This window comes from Centruroides vittatus, unplaced genomic scaffold (assembly GCF_030686945.1).
Source record: "Centruroides vittatus isolate TY-2023 unplaced genomic scaffold, ASM3068694v2 scaffold_944, whole genome shotgun sequence".
Lineage (NCBI taxonomy): Eukaryota > Metazoa > Arthropoda > Arachnida > Scorpiones > Buthidae > Centruroides > Centruroides vittatus.
The window spans coordinates 1,444,842-1,468,731 of record NW_027122722.1 but is presented as its reverse complement, the minus strand read 5'-3'; the positions used below and the strand labels follow the sequence as shown (position 1 = coordinate 1,468,731).

General features: G+C 26.3%; 1 protein-coding gene across 1 annotated transcript in view; it reads right to left on the bottom strand.

Moving 5' to 3' along the window:
• The window catches only part of LOC136990533 (genetic suppressor element 1-like), a 128,413-nt gene that overhangs the window by 21,617 nt on the left and 82,906 nt on the right, over positions 1-23,890 (bottom strand). Inside the window, exon 6 of the mRNA XM_067288936.1 lies at positions 8,884-9,078. Coding sequence (XP_067145037.1) covers positions 8,884-9,078 — 195 coding nt within the window. The remainder of the gene's footprint in view (positions 1-8,883; positions 9,079-23,890) is intronic.

Genomic DNA, 23,890 nt, shown 5'->3' with positions numbered 1-23,890 from the left:
TTGAAAACTTTTGGGAATAAGATAACAAAACTACTCTTATTCAAATTTTGGCAACATTACAGGCTTCATACATTCTAATAGTTAATTAGATTTAAATTTAATTGTGACCAAAATTTTGGTTTAACATGACTATTACCAGTTCTCATTTGCAAATATAGTAGTCTTGTTTTACATGGAGTCAGATGTCAGCAGGTATGACATGAAAAGAAATTCCATATAAATTTTATCCTCCACCTTAAATAGTTCCAGATAATTAATTGCCTAGACATTTTATATTTCTGTTAATGTATTTAAATAGAATAATGTTTACGTGATTGTAATAAAATTATTCAGAAAGTACTTTACTTAAGAAAAATTTTCACTACTAAATGCTACTTATTCATTAGTACTCTATGTTTGGAATGTCAGAAGCTGAAGAAGCATGGTTTGTTGACTTAAGAGAACACAATTCAGTATCACTAAGAGTTACTTAGTCTAACTATTTACCATCCACTAAAACACAAATTTGTGTAAATCAGTACTGCATCAAACAAAATACTACTGTATAAGCCTTAGTGTTATTACAGTTATTCATTTCTATTGACAGTTATAAACATTACAAGGCTCGGTCATCAACAGAGTATAAGACATTAAAGAAATTAAAAATTAAATAGAAAAAGGCACTTAAATGCTAAACAAAATATTTTAAGGAGTCACTTTTGCTAAATGTATTTTAAGAATTTATATTAATTTAATAATGAAAGCAACTTGTAATCACATATGCCTTTTCTTTAATGCAAAATTTCATTCATATTTTCAGAAGAATAAAAATATATAATTGTATCATTATCAATGAAATATGCTACTAAAAATCCTAGTATGAATAAAAGACTAAGCGATAATTTATTATACCAAATTGACTCTTTATTGTCAACTACATAGATTCCATTTAAAATAAACAACAATTGTGAAATTCATGTTTACATTTCTAATATTAGACCCTAAAGAATTTTTAACAAGTAAATAATTCAAAACTCATTACTGGAACCATTACAATTAATCTGAAAAAAATTTGGAATTATATATGTTCTGGATGTTAAAATCATTAAAGTTGAATTACATAAAAAATTCAAGATGCATAAATTTTATTTTGGTTGTTTTTTTACATCTGAATCTTTCTTTTGTCAACAAAGATTTAGGTTATTTCTGTAGTGAAGTTGGATCTTGGCCAACTGTGTTTTTGGCAGTATTTGGAGAAAATATCTAAAAGGAAAACATTATTCTTACATTTATAGATTTTCTGTATTCAATTGGTTCAAAAGAATTATTTTTTTTTAACATATTAGTTTTTCCTTAAGTGTAAGTAAACAATTGAATCACCAAAGAAATAAATAAATTATTAGTTGTTGAATGAATTAAAAACAAAGACTGAATTTTTGCAGGTTCATTGAGCACAATCACTTATAATTAACAAATTGTTATTTTTGACTAATTTTAACATATGAGTATAACATCCAAAATTAATAATTTTTACTTTAATCTTACACTATTAATGGAAGCTATCTGAAGTGTAATCTAAGCATGTAATATTATCTATATTGTTACTGCATACTAAAAATTTACTATTTTTATCATATTAGTATAAAATAAAGTTAAAACTTAAAACAATTTTACAATTAATGTCTAGTTTATTCTACGTTAAAGCAAGTGTGATCTCAAAATTGCCTATAATAATTAATAATTTCTGCTGATTTTTTTTAAACAAATAAAAGAACATTGCATGATAAGAGAGTAATTGGCAATTTCGACTCACTTCCTTTAATTGAAATATGCCAAATTTTAAATTATTTTTAATGATAAAAAAGTCAGAGCCTCGTGTTTTTGACCAGTCCTAAGTCTAGATTCAATAACAAATCTGAATCTATCGTTTTGACAACTGTCTTTTTCAGTCTGATCTTAATAAAGAACAAAGCATATTTCAACAAGCAATTATTTATTGTGACATCATCACAATGTTGGGCTGCAAGTTTTAATCATCTGTTAATTTGAAGTCACAAGATTTTTTTCAGTCCAGACCAAAAGTTTGTATATAATTAATCAGAGTCTTTGGCTCCTAAACTTTCTATGTTTGGTCTGAATTTTAGTGGTGTCTTGTCCCTGTACATCATACTTCTCCTTGTAACAATCAAGTCATGCTAGTCATTAATTAACTTGATACTGGACAAAATTTTGAATTGGTATCACATGACTTCAGGTATAGACTAAGTTCATATATAATTAATCAGGGACTCTAGCCCCTAAGCTTTCCAAATTTCATCTCAATTTTCATCTATCTAACTTTGTTCTCAAGATTAAAGACAGACAGACGATAGTAAGAATGTACAGATAGTACAGATTTGCAATTTGAAAATTGCAGCCAATCATTCAAAGCAGTTGGAAGTAAATTCTGTATTATAATGTTAAATTTTGAATAATGTATAAAAAAAAATTAACAAGTGAATTTTTACTTTTCCCGACTGTTATATGAGCCGTTCACAGGCCAAATCGATTAAATTAAGGATTTACAAATGGAGTTAATCGTTATTATTTTCAAATTTTTTGCGTAACTAATTTTATATATCATTATATTAAAACTATGCTTTAATGTAACAGTATATAAAAATACATTCGGCAATGTTTATTTAAATATAAAGTTTATAAATTATTTTTTTAAATTCCTTTTATCATCAATTTTTATACTTTTTGTTTTGTGGAGTTAATCGATTTGGCAAGTGAGTGGCTCATATATAACATTTAAATTTACTAAAGGATTAGAGGGCCTCCACCAATAGGTATAGCCTTGGAAAAGGAATGATAAAGGGTTAAGAAAAAATGAAAGATCATTTTTACATGCATCTAGCCTACTAGTGGGCCGAGAGATAAAATGACTGAATACTGATAGCCGGTTGTGGGTTTGCATCTAATAGACTGGCTAAGTGGAATTTTCCAGGTTTTCCATTATGTGTCTAACACCTATATAGTGGCCAGTTTCCCATAAAAGCCTTGCTGGGAGACATTCCTGACAGATTGACATATCCAAGTAAACCAGCTTTTACATATGTAAAAATATCTTATTATTAGACTTAATCCAAAGTGTTTCCAACTAAAGATGGGAGTATTCAGATGTAAGAATTGAGAACCATTTGATTGAGAAAAGTTCTTACTGTTCCCAAAAACTTTTTCTAGGTATTTGAATACTTCTTGAATATGATATTTATGAGCTTATATGACTGCAAACAAGACAGTTCAAATACCAAAAACTAAATGTTAATCAACTTGTTTTCAAGTACTTAGTACTAATTAGTTACTGAATACCCTGTATAAAACAAATTGGCAGCACAAAATAAGATGTTATCTTATTCGCATTACTTTCAACAAATTATATTTGTTGTTCGTTTTTAAGATCTTTGTTCTTGGAAATTCGTTTGATTCTACTTCTAGTTAATTCCAACAAAGACTAATGGACATAAAATCTTTGTTAATATATGTTATCTTATCAGATGATCTTCATTTCTCTGAGAAGGTTTGAAATCATGCTCTGCAATTACCATTATACCTGGAGATTTTACTTGTCTACAAGTGGAATCTTAATTTTTCACTTTATCCAGGTTATGTTCTTTGTATCTCTTCATGTTCCACTTTGGATAGATTTCCTGCTTATAGTAGGGTTTAATATAGGAAAAAAAAAAATTCACCCTGTTCCACTTAGGCAGATTTCCCTCTTATTAAGGTTTTACTGTAATATATTACATTTTGTGAATTATTAATTCAAAGTACACAAGTACGGTACATTTCCTGTACACAATTTTGAAAAAAAAAAATTAAATAATATGTAATGCGTATTATTTAATGTGTAAACAATGCTCATATATTTATGTTGCATCTGGTATTCTTTAGTCATTAATTAGTACAAATAGTGAACAAATATGAAAGAGTGTAAGGATATTTTCCAAGACCAATTCCTTAAGCTGTTAGAATACTTTAGAAGGGTAATTTATGTTACTTGTTAATGTATACATTTTATTGTAAATATCCAATATAGTAGCTGTTTTATATATTTTCGTAAATGTCTGTCTCTTTAATCCGAATAAAACATAATTTTGGTAGGCTGTGTGATAGTCTACTGAAATTATTTTTTATTCAGATTAGAGACAGACATTTACGGAAATGTATAGATTTTATTAGGATTGAAGCTTCATCTATGGATAGTGTGTTAATAAAAGTGGATAAAAGTTTACTTTGAATTGCAATGAAATCAGTTATGAATATTATATTTAAGTGATATTTTTCATTACTCAATACTCTATTTTTCTGTGCTCTGTGCCTTGGGTTATTGATCCCATCTTCACATTCATGTCTGTTGTTCTATCTGGGCTTCTAATGTACTTGCAGATTTGAATCACACTCCAGGTTGTTATTGTTGTTTCATTTAGGTATTTCTAAAACAATTTAATATACTTAAAAGTTGATTTATATTATTATATGTTGATTAACTTTGGTATATAAATAGGTATATCAACATAATATATATGACATTTAATTTATGGCAGTTAATACTTCCAGTACAGAATATAATTTCTCTCAGCTTCATGGTGGCTAGGAACTCCACTGAAATTCAGTTAAGCTCACCATGTTTTAAAAATACAGTTTACATCATCACAATACAATTATCCAATAGCAATTCATTATTTGATGACATCATATTTGTAATGATCATTGCAGAAAGCATGCATATAAAATGAATGGAAGTTAAACATATCCCAGGAATCATTGTTGTAACCATCATTAACTAATAATAATGTGATGAAGTATTCAGATGACATTGTTAGTCTAACAGCAAGAAACATTAACTGCTGTTAATGAATAGTGTAATAAAATAAAAAAATCATCATCTTAGACTTTCATCAATAGTTTCAATATCACACTAATGTTTTCAGTCAAGTTGATTTGATGTCAATTTAATGTTTTTAAACACTATTAAATCAGCAAAGCTGGAGCAAATAATATCAAATCAATACCTTTCATACTTTTTCCAATGAAGAATTTATTTAAGATTTAAACTGAAAATGTTTTTATACTTATTTCATAAACCTGCTTCAGATTTAGCATTCAACATTTTGAAATTCCAAAAAGTAGTCTTTTGTGTAATTTCTGGAAATGCAGTGTTTTAAAAAGCAAAGGTGGTGTTGTAAAGTTTTATCTTTACACAAAAATAAGCCTCGTGGAAAGAAAATTATCAGAATTGCTATGTACCCACAAGTAATTAATAACAATGTAAAATGATCAATGGATTATTTAATAAACAAATGTTATTATAACACTAACAAGTCCCAACAATAATGGCTATTTGTAAATTCAATAAATTTATTATTAATAATTTTAAAAAATGCAGGAGTAAAATAATCCTAAAAAAAAAAAATACAAAATAACAATTAGCAATAATATATGCATATACACAAAAGCAATCTACAGTTTACATTCCCAGCAGTAGTAGTAATCCTCTCCCCATTTTTGCCACTTTGCAACTGTACATTTATACCTACCAGTATAATGTCACATCTACTACTTATAGGTACACAAGAACATTTAAATGATACATTTTACACGTTTCCTGCTGGTAGAAACTCGTTCTAAAATTTTTGTAAACATTATTTTTATCAGTAAATAAAATATCTTTGTCTTTTATTTTTGATTTCTTTCAAAGTGGCTACTTTTATTCTTCCTTCTGGAAGTAACTATCATGTGACTGACATCCTCAACAACAGACTAAACAGTACAATTAGTTTAATTCACCCTCCTAACTAGAAAATTCAATCACCCTTAACTAAACAACATCTCCAAAGCAAACGTAACTAAACAAGCATAAGTAAATTAGAACAAAAATTCAGATGTTTCATAATAAAATAAAAGTTTTCCAGTTGAATGAGAGATGGTTAATGTATAGTGTTACTGAGGTATTAGGTTACACTCATTTAATACATCTTTCAGCAATATCAAGAAGATTCTAATTAGGATAGTTACAATATAATGAGTTATAGCAAAATCCAGAATTTGACTAATTTAGACTTATAATCAATATTTTTTTCCTTATGAATTATATTTAATTCTTTGAAATAAAGTCATCAAAAGTTTAGTTTCAATTTTTCGATGCTAAGATTTATTTTATTTGGAAAAATTAATGTAACAAAACTTTTACATTGTTTCGTTTTAACATTTCTACATTTTCTAAGAGATAAAATCATCATATTCAAGAATAAAAAATGGCATAACCATATAGTAACAAAGTACAATACAATCTCAGATCCATAATCTGACACTAGTCAACTCTTGCATATTAATATTATTGCTGTCAATTCCTACTAAGATCAAACTCTAGTTCACATGAAATTTGAATATCCCATTAAATGTGGTGTGATATCAATCTTGAATTTAAGCATGATATTAAAGATTACTAGGCTTGACACCTTAAGCTAAAATTTCCCATCAAAATTACTGTATCACCAACTAAATTTGGTGAAAATCCACTAACTTAGCAATCCAATTACCAGTGACAGCAGCATGCTTGGATGACAAAATGACTAAAATAATTTCCAATTGTCTTTTAAATAATTGTATTTTAGAGTTCTGAAATTGCCAGTTATGGTATAATCTATAAATGTTTTTGATTAATACAATGTACTAATATCATTATAATTAAACAAATGCTTTCTTTCCTAATGATTGTCAGATTATTGGGAGTAAGTTAAATTCAATGGTTCAATCTCATTAATCTGATACTGTTCTGGTCTTATATATATATATATTGGATTACCAAGGTTGTACTGTATAACTTTACATAAAGAAGAATTTATAACAAAAGTTTAATTTTTAAAGTTTTAATTTCTTTATTTTTAAAGATCCAGAAAAGCTGATGTAACTTTTTGTATAATAATACAATATTTAGAAAAACTGCTGTAATTATTCCCTGATTACTTAATAAATAATGAAATTATTCAGCACCAAACATACATTCAGAAATGAAAATATATTTTTTAATTTTTACTAACTTTTGTATTGTGGTACCTCATAGTTTAAATGCTAAATTCAAAAAATAATTTGCTTAGGAGTTCAAATGGTCCTTCAAAGTTTGAACTGCACAGGAAGTGAAAAATTGCTTGAAGCATAAATGCAAGCTATTGCGCATTCAAGTTCTCTCTCGCTCTTACATTATTCTTGTATTTTTTCGGTGTTTTTTTTTTTTTTTTTGGTTTTATTTGTGTGTTTTATTCATCAATCTTTAACAATCTCTTCCTGCAATTTTTCTTTGTCAACAGCTTTTTTGTATCCTTTAGTTGAAAATTTTCTGAATAGAATATTTAAACCATATTTGACATGTTTGAAGTGTAGAGCAGCTCCAACAAACACATCACAAATTTTGCTTTACTGTTTGTGTTGCATTGTTTTTTTTCCAAAACTCAAAGCATAATATGCCTGATATGCTTTTTATCTGAAGACATTTCAACTTGATTTTATTCAAACAAAATGTGAAGTACAGAGTTTAAAACAAGCTCCTAAGCAAAGAATACAATCTCAAATTGGCAATAATGTGTCAAATTTCACAACTGTTACAATTAAATCACACATTTATGTTAAGTAATGACAGTTGTTAAAATACACAAAAACTATTCAACCCAATATAACCTTTGCCTATTAACTACAGCATTCCAGAAGTCTGAGGAAGCAACAAAACCTAGGAGAAAGGCTGTAATATCAATGATTGAGATAAAAAAGAAATTCATTGCAAAGCATGAAAGCAGTACACATGTAACAGATCTGGCCTTGTCTAAGATGCCAAAATCGACAGTGTGTGACCAGTAAATGCAATTTTCATTTTATTACACAGTTTACATGTTTTATTTATTATTCTGTTGTTTAATTGTGTGCATTTGCTGTTTTAAGTTTATCAAAATGATATTCACTTTCCATTATTTGTTGTGAAAAATTGATTTGGATTTTGAATGATTCAGTTTGAACTACCTGGAATGAATTAAATCTGAAGTATAAGGCACCACTGTACTTTAATTTTACTTATCTTCAACTGTTTGATCATTGAAACATGATAAATTCTGTTACTTTAATTAATGAGAAAACCTCATATGTTAAGTCATAAATTTATTATAAGCATGGATCAGTTAGGATCAATCATAAATAATAAAACCTTTAAAGAGACTGAAAGACGTTCAGCCTTGTTTAAAGTTTTAAGTTTTTCATTTAATGTACAGTACATAACATTGAACTTCTTTCAGTGTTATTTACACATTAAATGAAAAACTCATTTTTTCTATTTATGATTAATTTCATAAATACAATTTATGATTTAATTTATTATATTGGTTAATAAAATGGAGAAAACACCGAGATTGGCATTATATGTACATTTTCTTATCGCAAGCACTTTTGACAAACCTGTAGTCATCGTCATCAGGCGAATATGAAAAAATATGGAAATTTATTATACAGTATTTGGCATGAAAATCATCCCACTGATCATCATATTGGTTTTATGAAACTAATACTTGCAAGATAAAATTCTATTGAATAATGGAAATTATTTTTTTAAATAGAATTTTTATTGTAATCTCATATATTCTGGTCATTAAGAGTCATTATCAGTAAAACAATTTAAATGTAACTGATTCTCCAAATTTCATCAGTAAATTAACAAGAAGGAATGACTACAAAACAAATAGTAAATATTGTTGAACAAATCTGATATAAAAATTTGTATGAATAAACTATTAATCTTTTTAGATTAAAATACTTTTGTATTACTAATTATTCATGTAGATTTTATAAAGGAGAAAGTTAAATTGTCAAAGTACTTACCTGTATGTTGGATGAGACAGATGACGTGGTGGTAGGAATGCCGAAGAGTATGGATAAGCAGCAATTGTATGATCATATGGTGAAACATGAGAATGAAGAGGATGATGAGTATCATCAATGCTCCGATATGGCTGAAATCCTCTTGAGGAAGAATGAGAATCATCCGAATGGGACGACGTCAGAGGAGGTGGTGGTCTGGAACATCAATGCATTTACGTTAATGACTACAAATTTAAAACAACATAAAGTTAACTTTAGCATAATTAAAAACTCAATGCTTTCTTTCCAATTGATATCATTAAAATAGCTTAAAATTGTTATCTAGAAATTTGTACGTGATCATAATTTGAATTAACACCTTTTAATTTAGAAATTAAAAAGTGTTAAATCTTCTAATTTAGAACTGTAGCCTGGAGATGGCCCATTAACTAGGGCAAAAAATATTAGTTAAAATAAAACAATTTTGCTAGAAATTAGAAAGGGGTTAAGTATTTCATTTTTAAATGTCCAACTGGAACTATTGTTTAAAATCATTTCTATCATCATATTTGGATTATTCAACAAAATCTTTTTATTGTGGAAAAAAATAACATGTAGTGAAATATACTTGAAAACACACACAAAATAGGAAAAAAAAATCATTCTTGAATGTTATGAAGTTTTGATAATACAAGTTTTTCTTGCATGAAATAAGAATTTGATGTGAAGAAAAAGTTTTGAAAAAGCTAACTTTTGATAATGCAATGTTGAATGAGTCAAGAAGAAGAATTTTCAGTGTTAAATCCAATTAATATAAATTTTAAATTTATTAATTTAAAATAATATGTACATAAATTTAATACAATCGATTACATAATCAAAAAGAAATTAACATACACACAACCTCATACTAAATATTTTACAATGCTGTTAAACTTCTCTTGTATAAGAGATTCAAATAAAATTTACAGGCATGAGTATATATACATAATTAAGTTTTAAAATATTACTTTTTATACTTATTTAGTAATTAATCACTATACATTGTTTTGAAAGAAAAAAAATTATTTTTAAATTTTAAATTGCTTTGGTGAAAATGTATGCAAAACTCAATAAATTAAATTAAAAAGTACTAAATTGTATTAATACTTTATTTTTTCCATGGATAAATTTATCTAAGGATTAATGATTGAATTCTTAGCATAAATACTTTGTTAATAATATTCAAATAAAAATACATTTTATTTGCCTCAAAACTGAAAGTAGAAATTTTATGAAGTTTGAAGAAAACATTGATGATTAATTTTCCATCCATTGTATGAATTTATTTTTGCAAAAATATTCTTTAGATTTTAATCTAGTTTCTTTTCTACCAATTTCTCTTTTTCAACTTGAAAAGTTGCTCTCAAATCTCAATTGAAAACACCAAATAATCCTTCCAGAAACATGATTGCATTCTCCATTATAACTTTCAATAAAAATAGCTTTTTAGTATATTTGTGGTTCTTTGAAACAAACAAACAAAAATATCATGCTAACTCCTGTTATTATTATTATTATTAAACATTTAACAAAAAGTAAATGATTACAATTATCCAATACTCTGAATTGTAAAGGATTCTCTTAAAAGATGCAACTTATAAAGCTGAAAAGGTGTTTTTTTCAAACATGTATGACACTAAAAAATCCAAAAAATGCAGTGAGACTGATATGCAAAAGACTAAATAGTTGAGAGACAGTTATTTTATCAAGATGATGTTCTCTCTATTATAGTTTACTACTATTGTTAGTTGTGACAAAAATCTTTAGTAATCCAAATTCAGGTGTTAAAATATATTCATAAGTAAAAATAATTTAGCGTTACTAATTTTTCTGTACATTTTAAAAAGATGGAAAACTAATAAACACCGAGTATATTCTTCCAGATGAATTTTCTTAAGTTACAAATTTTTAATATAAAACATAATATGCAATATCAAAGTTCATTTAATTTTCATAATGTCACTGATAAGAGAACCATGAAAAAATAAATTGTATAAATCATACCCAAAATAGAAAAAGTAAAGTTTTAATTTTTTTTTAATGGCTAATTACATGAATTATGAACGTGACTTCTAGTCGAGGAAAATACAATTCATTATTTTCAATACTGCACGTTAAAGAATATTATTTTATAATCTTAATATCTACCTAGAAATTATAAGAACTAAAATCTTATTAGTACAGATGTTAAAGAAATTTTAAAGTGTTGAGCAGATATCTTCTAAATTTATCTCAGAAAAATCTTAAAATTTTCAGACATGATTTAATTTAATTTGATTCCAAACACCCAGAATATACAAAAAACTGGATAAAACCAGTAAATATTCAGAACTTGCCCAAAAAAATGAAGCAACTGTGAAGAATGGACAGGTGTCTGTACCTGTAGTCATTTCTCGCACAAGTGTCATACCACATGCACATACAAAACTAAAAATATTAAGGCTTCACAACAGCACATACATCACATTACAGAAAGCTGCCATTCTAAACACGTCACAAACAAAATAACAGTCTTTTCTGTAGCTATGCCTTAACCTGGGTCTAAAGCCATATGATCTGCCAAAATATTGGACTAACTTAATAATTAGATATGAAGTAATTGGCATCTGATGGTATTGCATAGTGTAACACTGGGCATCAGTATTAACCAAGTATGATACATTACTAACACCATAATAACAACTGAGTACTCTGTAATTTACAAGAATCACTGAAATAACATAAGAAAATATAACAATAAATTTCTGTCCTAGGTCATTCAACTTGATGTTTTTTCATGAGTGATATCAAATATATAGCATTAAAAAAAACATCTTTAATTAGTTAGAAAGCTAATATTTTTCAAATTTTTTACTATATTATCAGCACGAGTATTAAACTATAATGTATAATTTAAAATAATAAGATGTTTAATTAAACAGGATTTAGCCGAGAATTAAATAGATTTATAATTATTTCAAATAAAACCTTTCATTAATGATAAACAACAACTAACCCGTTATACATAAAGACCAACCACTGCCGAAGAGATGGCGCCTAACGCCTAACTCTAGTACCAAATTATCTTAAATTATTAATATTACTATAGCCATTTGCTAGCCCGATAATTCGGCAGTGGTTGGTCTTTCATTAATGAATTTGTAATGATGATCAAATTATAAATCAACTATTCCAAAATTCCTACAATCTTATTAATATTTTTACCATTGTCTACAAAAAAATATTAAATAGACACCCACAACTGCCGTAATTAATCGGGCTAAAAAAATATTATATAAAAATAACAGATTTTATAAAGAAAATTTTGATAAATTAATATATTGATATTTATAGTTAAATTGATAAATTTTTCTTCTGGGCTTTCCTGTAATTTTATGATTCTTAATCGCATAAAACAATTCAGAAATAAATGAGAGATTTTTTTAAAGTTCATTTAAATATTTTGAAAATTTCTTAAATGGGAAATAGACGTAATTAATGCATAACAACTGCTGTAGTAGTTAAAATGACTTAAATGATAATTAAACTTACATTTATATTTTTATTTTAATCGGTATTGTTTTGTCTTATTACAGCATTAAATAAATTATAGTTCATTGGTATTGTATTTAAAGTTGTAAATGGAGAAAAATGACTAATGATCATTGGTTGTTTGAATTAATTACAGTACTGTCAATTGCTTACATTCCTGTCTTACTGTGCTTCTGAATCTATCTATTAATAATGTTTTCAATCTTAGAAACTTAAATTTAAAATATAGAGAATTTTTAAAACTGATGTACACTTTCAAAAATTCTTTAAATGAATTAGATTTGTTGTTTCTGAAAGAATATTCATATATCTTCTGACATTAGTACTTACAGTATAGTTAGTATCTGCTCAAAAGGTTTCATTAACAAAGTTTTCTGTGTTATTAGAATTTTAATAAACATTCATTTTAATGTTTATTCTACAATAAAAAGTCCAATGAAATTTATAATAAGATTTTTAAAAAATTCATTCTACAAAGCAAAGCAATTTATAATTTGATAAATGGCTTTAGTCAAGTAAAAATACCATAGTTATTTATGTTAGTATATGATGAATTTTATTTATAATTGTAAGATTTCTATTTATGATAAGCTTAAAATCAACAAGAAAGAAAAGAAATCAAAGTTTTTCATGATTTACTTAATTCTTATGATTTTTATTCTTTTAGGAATGAAATAACAGCTTCATAACAAAATAAAGTTTTTTTTTTAACCTTTCAATGGCTGATCCAATTTCCAGTTACTGAAATAATGTTATTTTTTAATGTTAGTTGAAGAGTATGTGATATTGAAAAACAATTCTGAATTATTTTTATCAGAAAAGAAATGAGCAAAATATGAGATTCCACATTTCAATATTTTAATAGTAGTAATTAAAACAAATTTGAGTATAACAAAATGATTAAAAGAAAGGCATCAATAAGTGACGATGAACCAGGCTCTTAGACAGGAGTTTTAAAAGAATGAAATTAAAAAAAATAAACATTTTTCATAATATAGTTTATTAATAAATTTTTACAGCACAGATATATAGAGAAACAACATAGTAGATTAAGGAGGAACTGAACTGGTACAAAATAAATAAGTTATATGTAATATACTGTTTAATTTTTCTTAAATGGGAGAAGTTAAACCCCCAAAATCCGTGTAAACAGCCTTGAGATAAATTTTATATAAAATCTTTTGTTGGTACTAAATTTATTTAAAATTTAAACAAATTCATCTTAACTGACCTATTTTCTACAGTATAACATCCATTTGCATTAATTTTGCATTTCACTGGAATAATAATGTATTTGAAAATATATATATATATATATATATATTTTTTTTTTTTTGAAATATTTCCAATGTTAGAAAGAGATGTAAACAAGTAAAAACCAGATTGGTATATTGGTATTTATATTTTATACAGTACAATCTTGGTAATCTGGCTACTTGCTAGTTAAATACATCCAGTACTCCGAAACCAGTCACCTCTTGGGTATTGAGGAACTAGTGGGGAGCTTGTCTACAACTTGGCACTATTGGCAAGTTGTAGACAAGCTCCCCACTAGTTCAGATTCCAAATTACACTAGATCTGAACATCTTCCCACTATGTATATGATACTGAGTCTGAATTTAGGCACAATATTAAAGTTACAGTATTGTGATATAAGATCAGTTTCCAAAATTCCCACCAAAAATACTGTACTCCCACAATCTCCCATAGTCATTTCAATTTTTCACTAATTTAGTGGGAACAGACTGCCATTGCTGGTAATGTTTTGCCAAGTTTGTGTGCTCAAATGACAAAAAATTGAAAGCTATTTTTATTAATGGTTAATTTAACAACTCAAATACAGTAACACAGGATTGCTCTCCTTTCATATATTCTTGCTACACTATGTTCTTTTGATTAATACAATGTACTAATACAATGGAAATGTTTTATCTGAATAATTAAACCATTGAATCCATCTTACTTCCAATAATCTAATGATTGCCTTAATTTGACACTGTTCCAGTCCCATATATTTGAATTACCAAGATTGTATGGTGTATGTATATATATATATATATATATATATATATATAAACAATAATCATTTGTTAAATAGTGTACATTAATATCCTTCAACCCTTTTAAAGAATTAACTTTTCAATGTACTTTGAATTTCACATTCTTTGACTCAAGTGATCAAACAGATTGTTATTAATAAACAAAAGTTATCTAAAAGACCAAATTTTTTTCTCTCATCTAAATTCAGCTGTCTATCCCATTGAAATGTCAAAATAAACATATTCACTAATAATTTTAATTATTCCAGAATTACAGCTATTTTAAATTCTTTTGAATATCAGAAATGCTCAGTTGTGAAATATCTGGCAAAATGGGTCTCAGTGAATATGCCCGGTTGAGTGAGAATACTTGGATATATGATCATTTGAACATCAGATTGAGTAGAGAAACAGGTTGACTAGATAAACTGGGAAATCTGAGAATTTAAATTCCAGTTTGTGACAAGGAGATATGATTCTTTTAAAACTAAAGTGTTTCAGTAGCAAAATTACAAATTTGTAACAGTCTGATAGAGATAGTAGAGAGAGAGGAAAACTTAATGTTTCTACAACACTTTATTTTAAAAAAAATAAGATACTATTCCATTATATCCCAGCATGTCACATTCCAATGTTGCACCATGCTCTGTCTGATGCAACAGTGCTTATGAAACAATAAAGACTAATTGCATTATGATTTCAAATAAGGAATTTAAGTAAATGTTCTAATGTAACAAAATTAACAAAAGTACTTAATGGTAAGTTTATATAAAAATCATTTTTGGCTAATTATGAAGTAAATTTTGATGTCTTTTAATATAACTTCACTTCATCCAACACCAGAATATAATCAATTACGTACCTCGAAACAGCCTGTTATCGGTGTGTAATTAACATCAAAACAAAAAATTAAATTCCAAAAACGTTTTCAAACCTTCCAAGGTTCTCTACAGGCGGTGACAAATTTTTGTCTAACGGAAATTCGTCACCTCCTGAAGAAGAACCTTGGAAGGTTTGAAAACATTTGTGAAATTTAATTTTTTTGTTTTGATGTTAATTACACACTGGTAACATTCTTTTAATAGTATACTTTAATGTAAATGTGATAAAAACAAGTACTGAATTGTAAGATTTTAGAAAATTTGCTATAGTTCTTTTCAAACAAAATCTGATTTTGAATAACATGCTTTCTTGAATGATGCAATAAGGATCAACATTGAAACACAACAAGCAAGGGTATAACAAAAAGTATCAAAAACGAATTTCATCTGTCATTTAATGTGTTTTGTTTATGTAAAATGTTAAGCAAAATGTACAAATTGATACTCATTTTGTTATATAACTAAATATAATAGAAAAATCTGTGTATCAGCAGAAAGAATTTAATCTTATCCAAGAAAATCAACAAAAACAATTGGCCTTAAACATTGATGACAACCAAGAAAAGCCAACAGAGATTTTAAACAATTATATTACTCTAATATATATTAAATATATGTCAAAAAAACCTTTATATTTTTTAATATATTTATTAAAAAATATTAAATATTCTAATTTGCTTGGTTATTTGTAAGTAGCATTCTTATTATTTCTTTATTACTTAAAAATATACTTTGATCAATTTATACAGTGGGAAGGGAGAAAAAAGATAAAATAGGAAATCATATTCATGAGTAGAATTATATGTATGTACTATAAGTACAGTACAGTACATCTTTCAGAGATTTTATAAAAATATTATGATGCCATAAAATTACAGAAGACAGCTGGAATATAGCCAAAAATCCTAATAATAATAATAATAATAAATTAATTTTATACCCAAACATTTACTAAAATTAACATTTTTTAATAAATGTTAATATTGAATATATTTAATTCGAAAATGTTAAATATTAACTAACAATTTTTTGAAAGCAAATTGCTATTTAAGTATTTAAACTAATAAATTCTTTTTTATGAATACAAATGACACATTGAGTTAAGATCACTACCTTTCTGAGATTTCCAGAAGGCTCCCTCATGTTTATGAATTATTTTCCCTGTATGTATTTTGGAAATATCTGTAATCATAATCCCTAACAAACTTCGTGGTATTAGTATCAAATCATCAAAATCTATTTTTTGTCGGATTATATAAATAAATTTACATGATGTAATTTTTATTTTACTATATATCATTTCTTGTTTTTGAATTTTCCCCCTTTAAAAGTAAGTTTTATAATTTCATAATAAATAGATGTATAAACAAAGATTTTAAACAGCTGTCACAATATTTAATCTAATTAATAATAATTATTCTAATTAGTCTAAGTCAGCAGTTGCCAACTTTTTCCAGTCCACATACTTATTTAAAGATCCACGAAATTTACTATTTTAACATCCATAAATTGAAAATAGTTAAAGAATGTTGTCAAACAATTTTCAATGGTTGTTCCAGTTTCATTGACTTTAAATTGAAAAAATTGCAGATTTAAGATTACATAGGACAACCACCATAAATTGTTTCTTGCATACCCCTGGAAGGGTTTCCCATATCCCAGGGGTTGGAAAGCACTAGTTTAAGTTATTAAACAATAATTAAAACAAATTAATTTGATACTAAAGAAGACTGATTTGTAACTCATGATAACTTGATCATTATAATATATGGAAGTTATGCATTTAAAAAAAGGTTCAGACCCATAATCTCATTTTTCAGGCAAATACATTACTAGTTACATTATCCAAGAACATGTCAAGATAGAACTAATTCAGATTTTTGTAAGTTGTATTTATTCTAATAAAATATCTGCACAAAAATACTGTTTATAACTTATTGCAGTTTCATGCTATGAAAAATAAAAGGAACATGCAGACAAGATCATTGTTAATACTAGTGTTTGGTGAAATTAACAGGAGCAGAATCAAATACTTTTAAAAATCAAATGAGTTTCCAAGTACAAGCAACAAATGTAATTCATGAAAACAACAAGAGTAGGATAACATTGTACAAGGCAAATTGGAAGCACTGAGTAGTTAGTAACCGACTTGTACGGAATATTTAAAAACAATTTGATTAACATGTTGATAATTACAGATACTAAAATAAATGATTAATTAGAGAATTAAAAATTCCTAGAGAAGCAAATCACAGAACTTGGTCTCTGTATCATTGTAATACAGTTAGAATTTAAATTTATTAAAAACTGGTAGAACAAATGCCTTGATCTGCCAATTCTAATTGGAGATCAAGGCATTTGTTTTCAATATTCAAACTATAAGGAGTGCATCTGAGAAGTATTCAAAAGCCTGGCACAAATATTTCCATCTTTAGTTGGAATCACTTTAAATTAAGCCTAGTAATAAAACTTTTTACTATTTAAAAATGATTTTACTATAAAAATGAATGTAACTGTAAAGTTTATCTGATGTGACTTAAAAATAAAAACAACAAAAATATACTACAACCTGTCCAAAACAGAAACCTGCCAAAATGGAAAAAAAATTTGGTACTGTGTGATTTTTGTTTGCACAAGTTTACTGCACTTCACCAAAAAATTCTTAAAGCCTAATCGATGATCATCATGTAAATCATATATGATATAAGCAATAGTCTTCACTAAACTTCATAATTGTGTTTTGTAAAATAAATAATTACTATTACTTTTTCTTTTGAATTTATTTTGGCCTGAGAGAAAAGTGTAGACTAATCTAAAATTATAAACCCAAAAGATTTAAAACTGAAGATTAAATCTTGGAATAAAACTAAATACAAAAAGTGTGTCACGCATTAATTTCTTTATTCAATTTTAAATATCTGCAACTTTTTATTTATTATAACAATAAAAGTACAGAAATGTTTTCCGGTTTACTCTATATTTTTAAATCCTCTTCAATTTATATATAAACAACTCAATCTGATTTTGACTGATTAAGCCGAATGATGTTGCTGAAATTATTAGACTAATTTTGGGCTATGTTAATAATCAATCAATTAATTAATTTGGTTAGAAGTATTAGAAGTAGGTGAATAAGCCACCATCTCATATTAATTTTAATAATTATAATTTATTAATTTAATTTAGAAATTTCTGGAAGAAAAGAAAATGGCCTGGAGCAGGACTCAAACACAACTCCTGTTTATGAGTGGACGCATTGCCAGTTACTCTACCAGGATCTCAGTCTGATCTTTGCTTCTAGACTATTAACTTAGACATATAACCAGCCTCTTGAATTTAATTACTATGACATGGTAATTCTAATTTAAAATTTATTAATTAGAGTTCATTAAAAAATAAAATTATATACAATTGTACAAATCATATATATAGCACCTAAAGTAATTCAATTAATAAACATTGATTAATTTTACAGTATTAATTGATCAGTCAATTTTTATATCAAAAGAATTCAATTATCGTGAATCAGGTTTTCATAAAATCATAGAAATAATATATATTATTTACTGTTTATATGTCATACATCTATGTCTATTTTTTATTTTTAAATATAACTTGTCATACATCTTTACAACTTTCAAAAATCTATTTCAAAGGAATTTGAAGTATACTGTTATTTTTTTAAAAACTTACAAATATTATTCAACGTTTAATAAATTTAATTTAGTATTGTTTGTCTTGTTTTTCAATTAACTAACTAAATTTTTCTAGAATATAAAATTGAATTCTATTAGAAAATTATGGAAAAAATGAAAAATCTATAATACATCACTTAAAAACAGTATTTAAAAAAAAAGCTTAAAAAAGATTTCATGATTATACATATGTTAATCCATTCAAAACATGCACAAATCACAGTGATTTTCTTTTCTCGGTCCAGCATGTTTCACATAACCTGCAAACAAATGATTTTGTACCATGTTCACAAAATTGTACAGATACTTTATAATCATCCCAAAAAAAATTTTTTTTTTGTTTTTAAACTCCACCCTTTAAAGGTCCTGCACACATCTGATACAGGCACTGAATCTTGGTTATTGTTTTCCTTAATATGAAATGAATTGCAACAACCCTTGTCTTGACCATTAACAAATTTTCAAACATATCATTCCAAATCAATTTGACTAAATCAGTTTTCATCCCTTATTACATTTTCTTTTTATCATTCGAATTTTAAACAGAATTTCCTAAACCATTAACTTCATTCTCAGACTTTCTGATATTATTCTACATGTATATAACATAATTTATACGTAAGACAACAAATTTCATATAATTTCTATTTAATTACAAGTTCCTCTTCATTGGTACGAATTATATATTTGCTTGTTATACTTTGTTAGTGAACAAGTACAATAAACATATTCAACATAAAGAAAATTAATATTTAGAATTTTAATTACATATTACATATTTAATTTACTTATAACTTTTATGACGCTGTAAATAAGTACCGTATATTTCTGCAGATATGACGAGGTATAAATTTTCGTCAAACTTTTATAGTTTTAGCATATATCTGTCCTATAAGATGATTCCCAAACTATCAATGGCCTATGAATTTAGTTTAGATCGGCGATCATCATCTGGATAATAGTACTGTATAGCATATACGGAATTATGTCCTATTTGTAATTTTTCAAATGAACAAATTTTATTTTCTGCCTTGCTATTGTTGCAAACGTTTGCACTGATTCGGCATTCGGGTAATGACCTTGACTATTCACAAAAACGTCATATGGGCTATTCTATTTTGTGGACATGCCCTGCTCTCTACTAGTAAATAATTACAGTTTGTCTGTTTTTTACAATGGTTTTAATTTATATAAATTTCAATCTAATTTTTTTGTATCTGTCCTATAAGACGACCCCGGATTTTGGGAGCCTTTTTTTATGATTCGACTATCGTCTTATCCGCGGAAATATACAGTAATTACATTATTTAGATAATATTAATCTTCTAATTTTACACATAGATATACATCTGTTTTAATTACACAATTTTTGATACACTTAATTAGATTAAATTTATTAAAAATTGCTTATGAAATGAAATAGTAGTTTATAAAAATCTGTAAATGGAAAGAAAGGACTTTCGTCATTCTTTCTGTAGTAATTGGAATTTCAACTTGTAGTTTCAAATAAAGTACATCTGATTTTTAAATATATATATATATATATAATCGAGATGAGTTGATAATAATAATAATAATCAACGCAGAGCCTAAACGGTTAGGAGTTGAACGTTGAAATTTGGTACACAGTTAGGGTACGTCATGAGAACGCACACTAAGAAGGGATTTTTCAAAATTCCCCTCCAAGGGGGGAGGGACAGCATTAAGTCTTAACACTTCAATTAACAATGGAAGTGTTAAGTAACAATGGAAATGCTACATAACAATGGAAGTGTCAACAATGGAATAGTTAAGAGAAAGAGACATGCAAGATGCAGATGCAGTTTATTTCATTTTTGCAGAAAATCAAACATATTTTTAGATCCATCTAAAAATTCTCTAATTGGTCTGGAAACAGGGGGACCAAATTCTTGCATTCTGTGAAAATTCTTGCATTCTGTGAAAGAATAATCTTAATCTTCAGTATTGTTACTTTTGCCCGAGCAACGCCGGGCCCATCCGCTAGTTCATATATAATAAGCTTATTTCTGTCAAATGATTTAATGCTTCATATAAGCTTCTAATTAAATTTTATTCTTCTATAACAATTTTAAATAGATTTTTATATACATGAATGACAAGAATATGCATCCAGACAGTTCATTGGTAACAAAAAAGATGTAAGAATTTAAATAAATACCAGCTGTATTCTAATCTATTTGAGAGACTTAAACGTACTCTAAGATGTTAAACTATCTTTTGTCCAATATTGTGGTACATTAAGTGGTTAAACAGCTATTTGAAAAACTTAATTAGGTTAGAAATAGCTTTGTAGGATAAAATGTTCAACTGTTTACATATTAAATTCAACTAAGTATTTAAAATCCTTATCTTATAAAAATCTAGATCAAAACTTCTCTCTCCAATTTTCATTTTGGTGTTATTATACAGTTAATAGGTAATATTCACAAATGAAAATTAAGATTAATGACTGAACTTTTTCTTTAACATCTGCTATTGTTCAAAATTTCATAGAAAAAGTGAAATGAATATTATCTTTTACAATTGTCTATGTAGATGATACGAAATGAATCAACAGAGTTGATTAGAATTTGCAATTCAATTTACATTGAATTAGAAGTTCAATTGTGTAAAAGAAGTTTAATGATGATTATTTTTTTAACTATTTTAATACTTGATCATTCAAAGATGTAAAGGTGAAGTGAGTCGATGATCTATTTATGAAGACGGTTTGAATTTTGAATAATTTTTGAATCAATACTATCTTGTAACTCTCACATCTATATGTTAGAAATTCTTGAAATTCTTTGATATTATTTGGTGACTATGAGGATATTGAAGAGTAACAAGCTTTAGCATTACTTTTCAATATATTCAAACAAACCTTTAGATTAACGTTAACTGTTGATTTTTAAAGCTTTATCAATTATAGTTTTATGAAAATACTTAAATCATTTAGACTAAAAGTTAACTCTTGATTTTAATTATTTTTTGGGGCTAACAACTTAGTTTAAAATTGATAAAAATATAAATGAACATTTATACGGATTTTCAATATTTTCAGAAATATTAAAATGAAAAATCAATCATTTGAGCATTGACACACACACACGATTCAATCTTCTCTCTCACAACAAAAATTAGTTCTCTCTAATTAAATAAATCTGTGTTCCATCACAATAAAACTAGAAACAATTCTTGAAAACATACTTAAATTTTTTGTCATGTGACACTAGAAGTATTTTCATTTTAATCTATCAATAAAATTTGAAAAATTATTATTTACAAAAAGCATTTGCAAATGTTTCTAAGTGTTTTGTATTTTAATATCATCATAATTCACTTTTATTTTTAAGATTAATTTCTTATTAGAAGCTTTTTTTATTTTATTAGACAAAGCTCATGAAATTAATGAAATATAAAAAAAATCTGACTGAGGAAGTTTTCTGGAATTAATCGCTGAATATTTAATACTACTTTATTTGTAGCATATGTCTCCAAAATTATTATTAAGTAAAATAGATAAAAACTGCAAAACAATTTTGATATCATTAATACATATGTGATATATTAGAATTTATCATCATAAATTGAAAATTTATTTACTATAACAATAATAATAAAGCATTAATAAAGATATTCCATTACTTCTAATGCAAATTTTAGGAAAAACCTAATGTATTAACTACCCTAGTAAAAATATCATTTGAAATCATGTTAATAGTATGTTATTTCAAATGATACGACATGACAACCCTTCATACAACGTTGCACTTGACATCGAGTGATATCACTTGTTCTCATCTATTAAAACATTTTGTATGTTTTTCATTTTTGAACCTTTGACGTCAACTAATGTCAATCACAATGTGATTTTACCTGACATCAGTCCAGAAACTTTCGAAAATATATCAAGAAATATTTTATTGTTAATTAAAAATTTCTGACTTCAAAAAACCTACTTCAGACAGTGTACTTAAAACAATGCACTTGATATCATTTAATCAAAAATTATTACATCATTTCATATCTGATATAATTTATATCACTTGTAAACAAGTAATATCATGCCATGTCACATGAAATTGCCCAAAAATCACCTCAAACATGATACTGTAACTAAGGTAATTGTTTAATCATTCATGATTTTGAAATTAAAACTAAGATTCCAGGAATTTCTAGAAATTTTAAATCAATGATCAATGATTAAAAATTCCTTTGTTTCTAAATAAAAAAGATACAAACAAAACTTACAAATACTAAACAAAATTACAAAAATAGGTATTTATATTTTATTTTATGCATCAAAAAAATCTGATTTGATTTGTTGTGTACAATGATTAATAATTGGATTATTATTTGTGATTTAAAAGTTAATTTCAGAAATGATTTTATGCACTAAATGTTATCACTTATTTAATTAAATAATCATCTATCGCAGGGGGTAAATCTATGTCATGTCCAAAAGGAGAAATCATCTGGCATGTAACGTATCATACGATTTTGATTTATCACCTCATCATCCTTTTTTTCAATCAGCATTTTTATATTTATTCTAATTAAAATAAAAGAATTAAACGAATATGCTTTAAAATATTTTGTTATTCAAAGTCTAAAACTTTGGCATGCATAAACATCTTTAAAGCTAAGTATGCTTACTAGATGGCATGCAAGCTCAAAAAGGTTCACCATCCGATCTATAGCCATATAATATAAATTACAAAATCAGTAACTATAGTTTTATTTATTTTCTTCTATACGTTGTGATATGCAACAGTTATGATCTAGAAATACTTCTTAGTTAAATGATCATACTGTTTAATTACATATTATAAAATA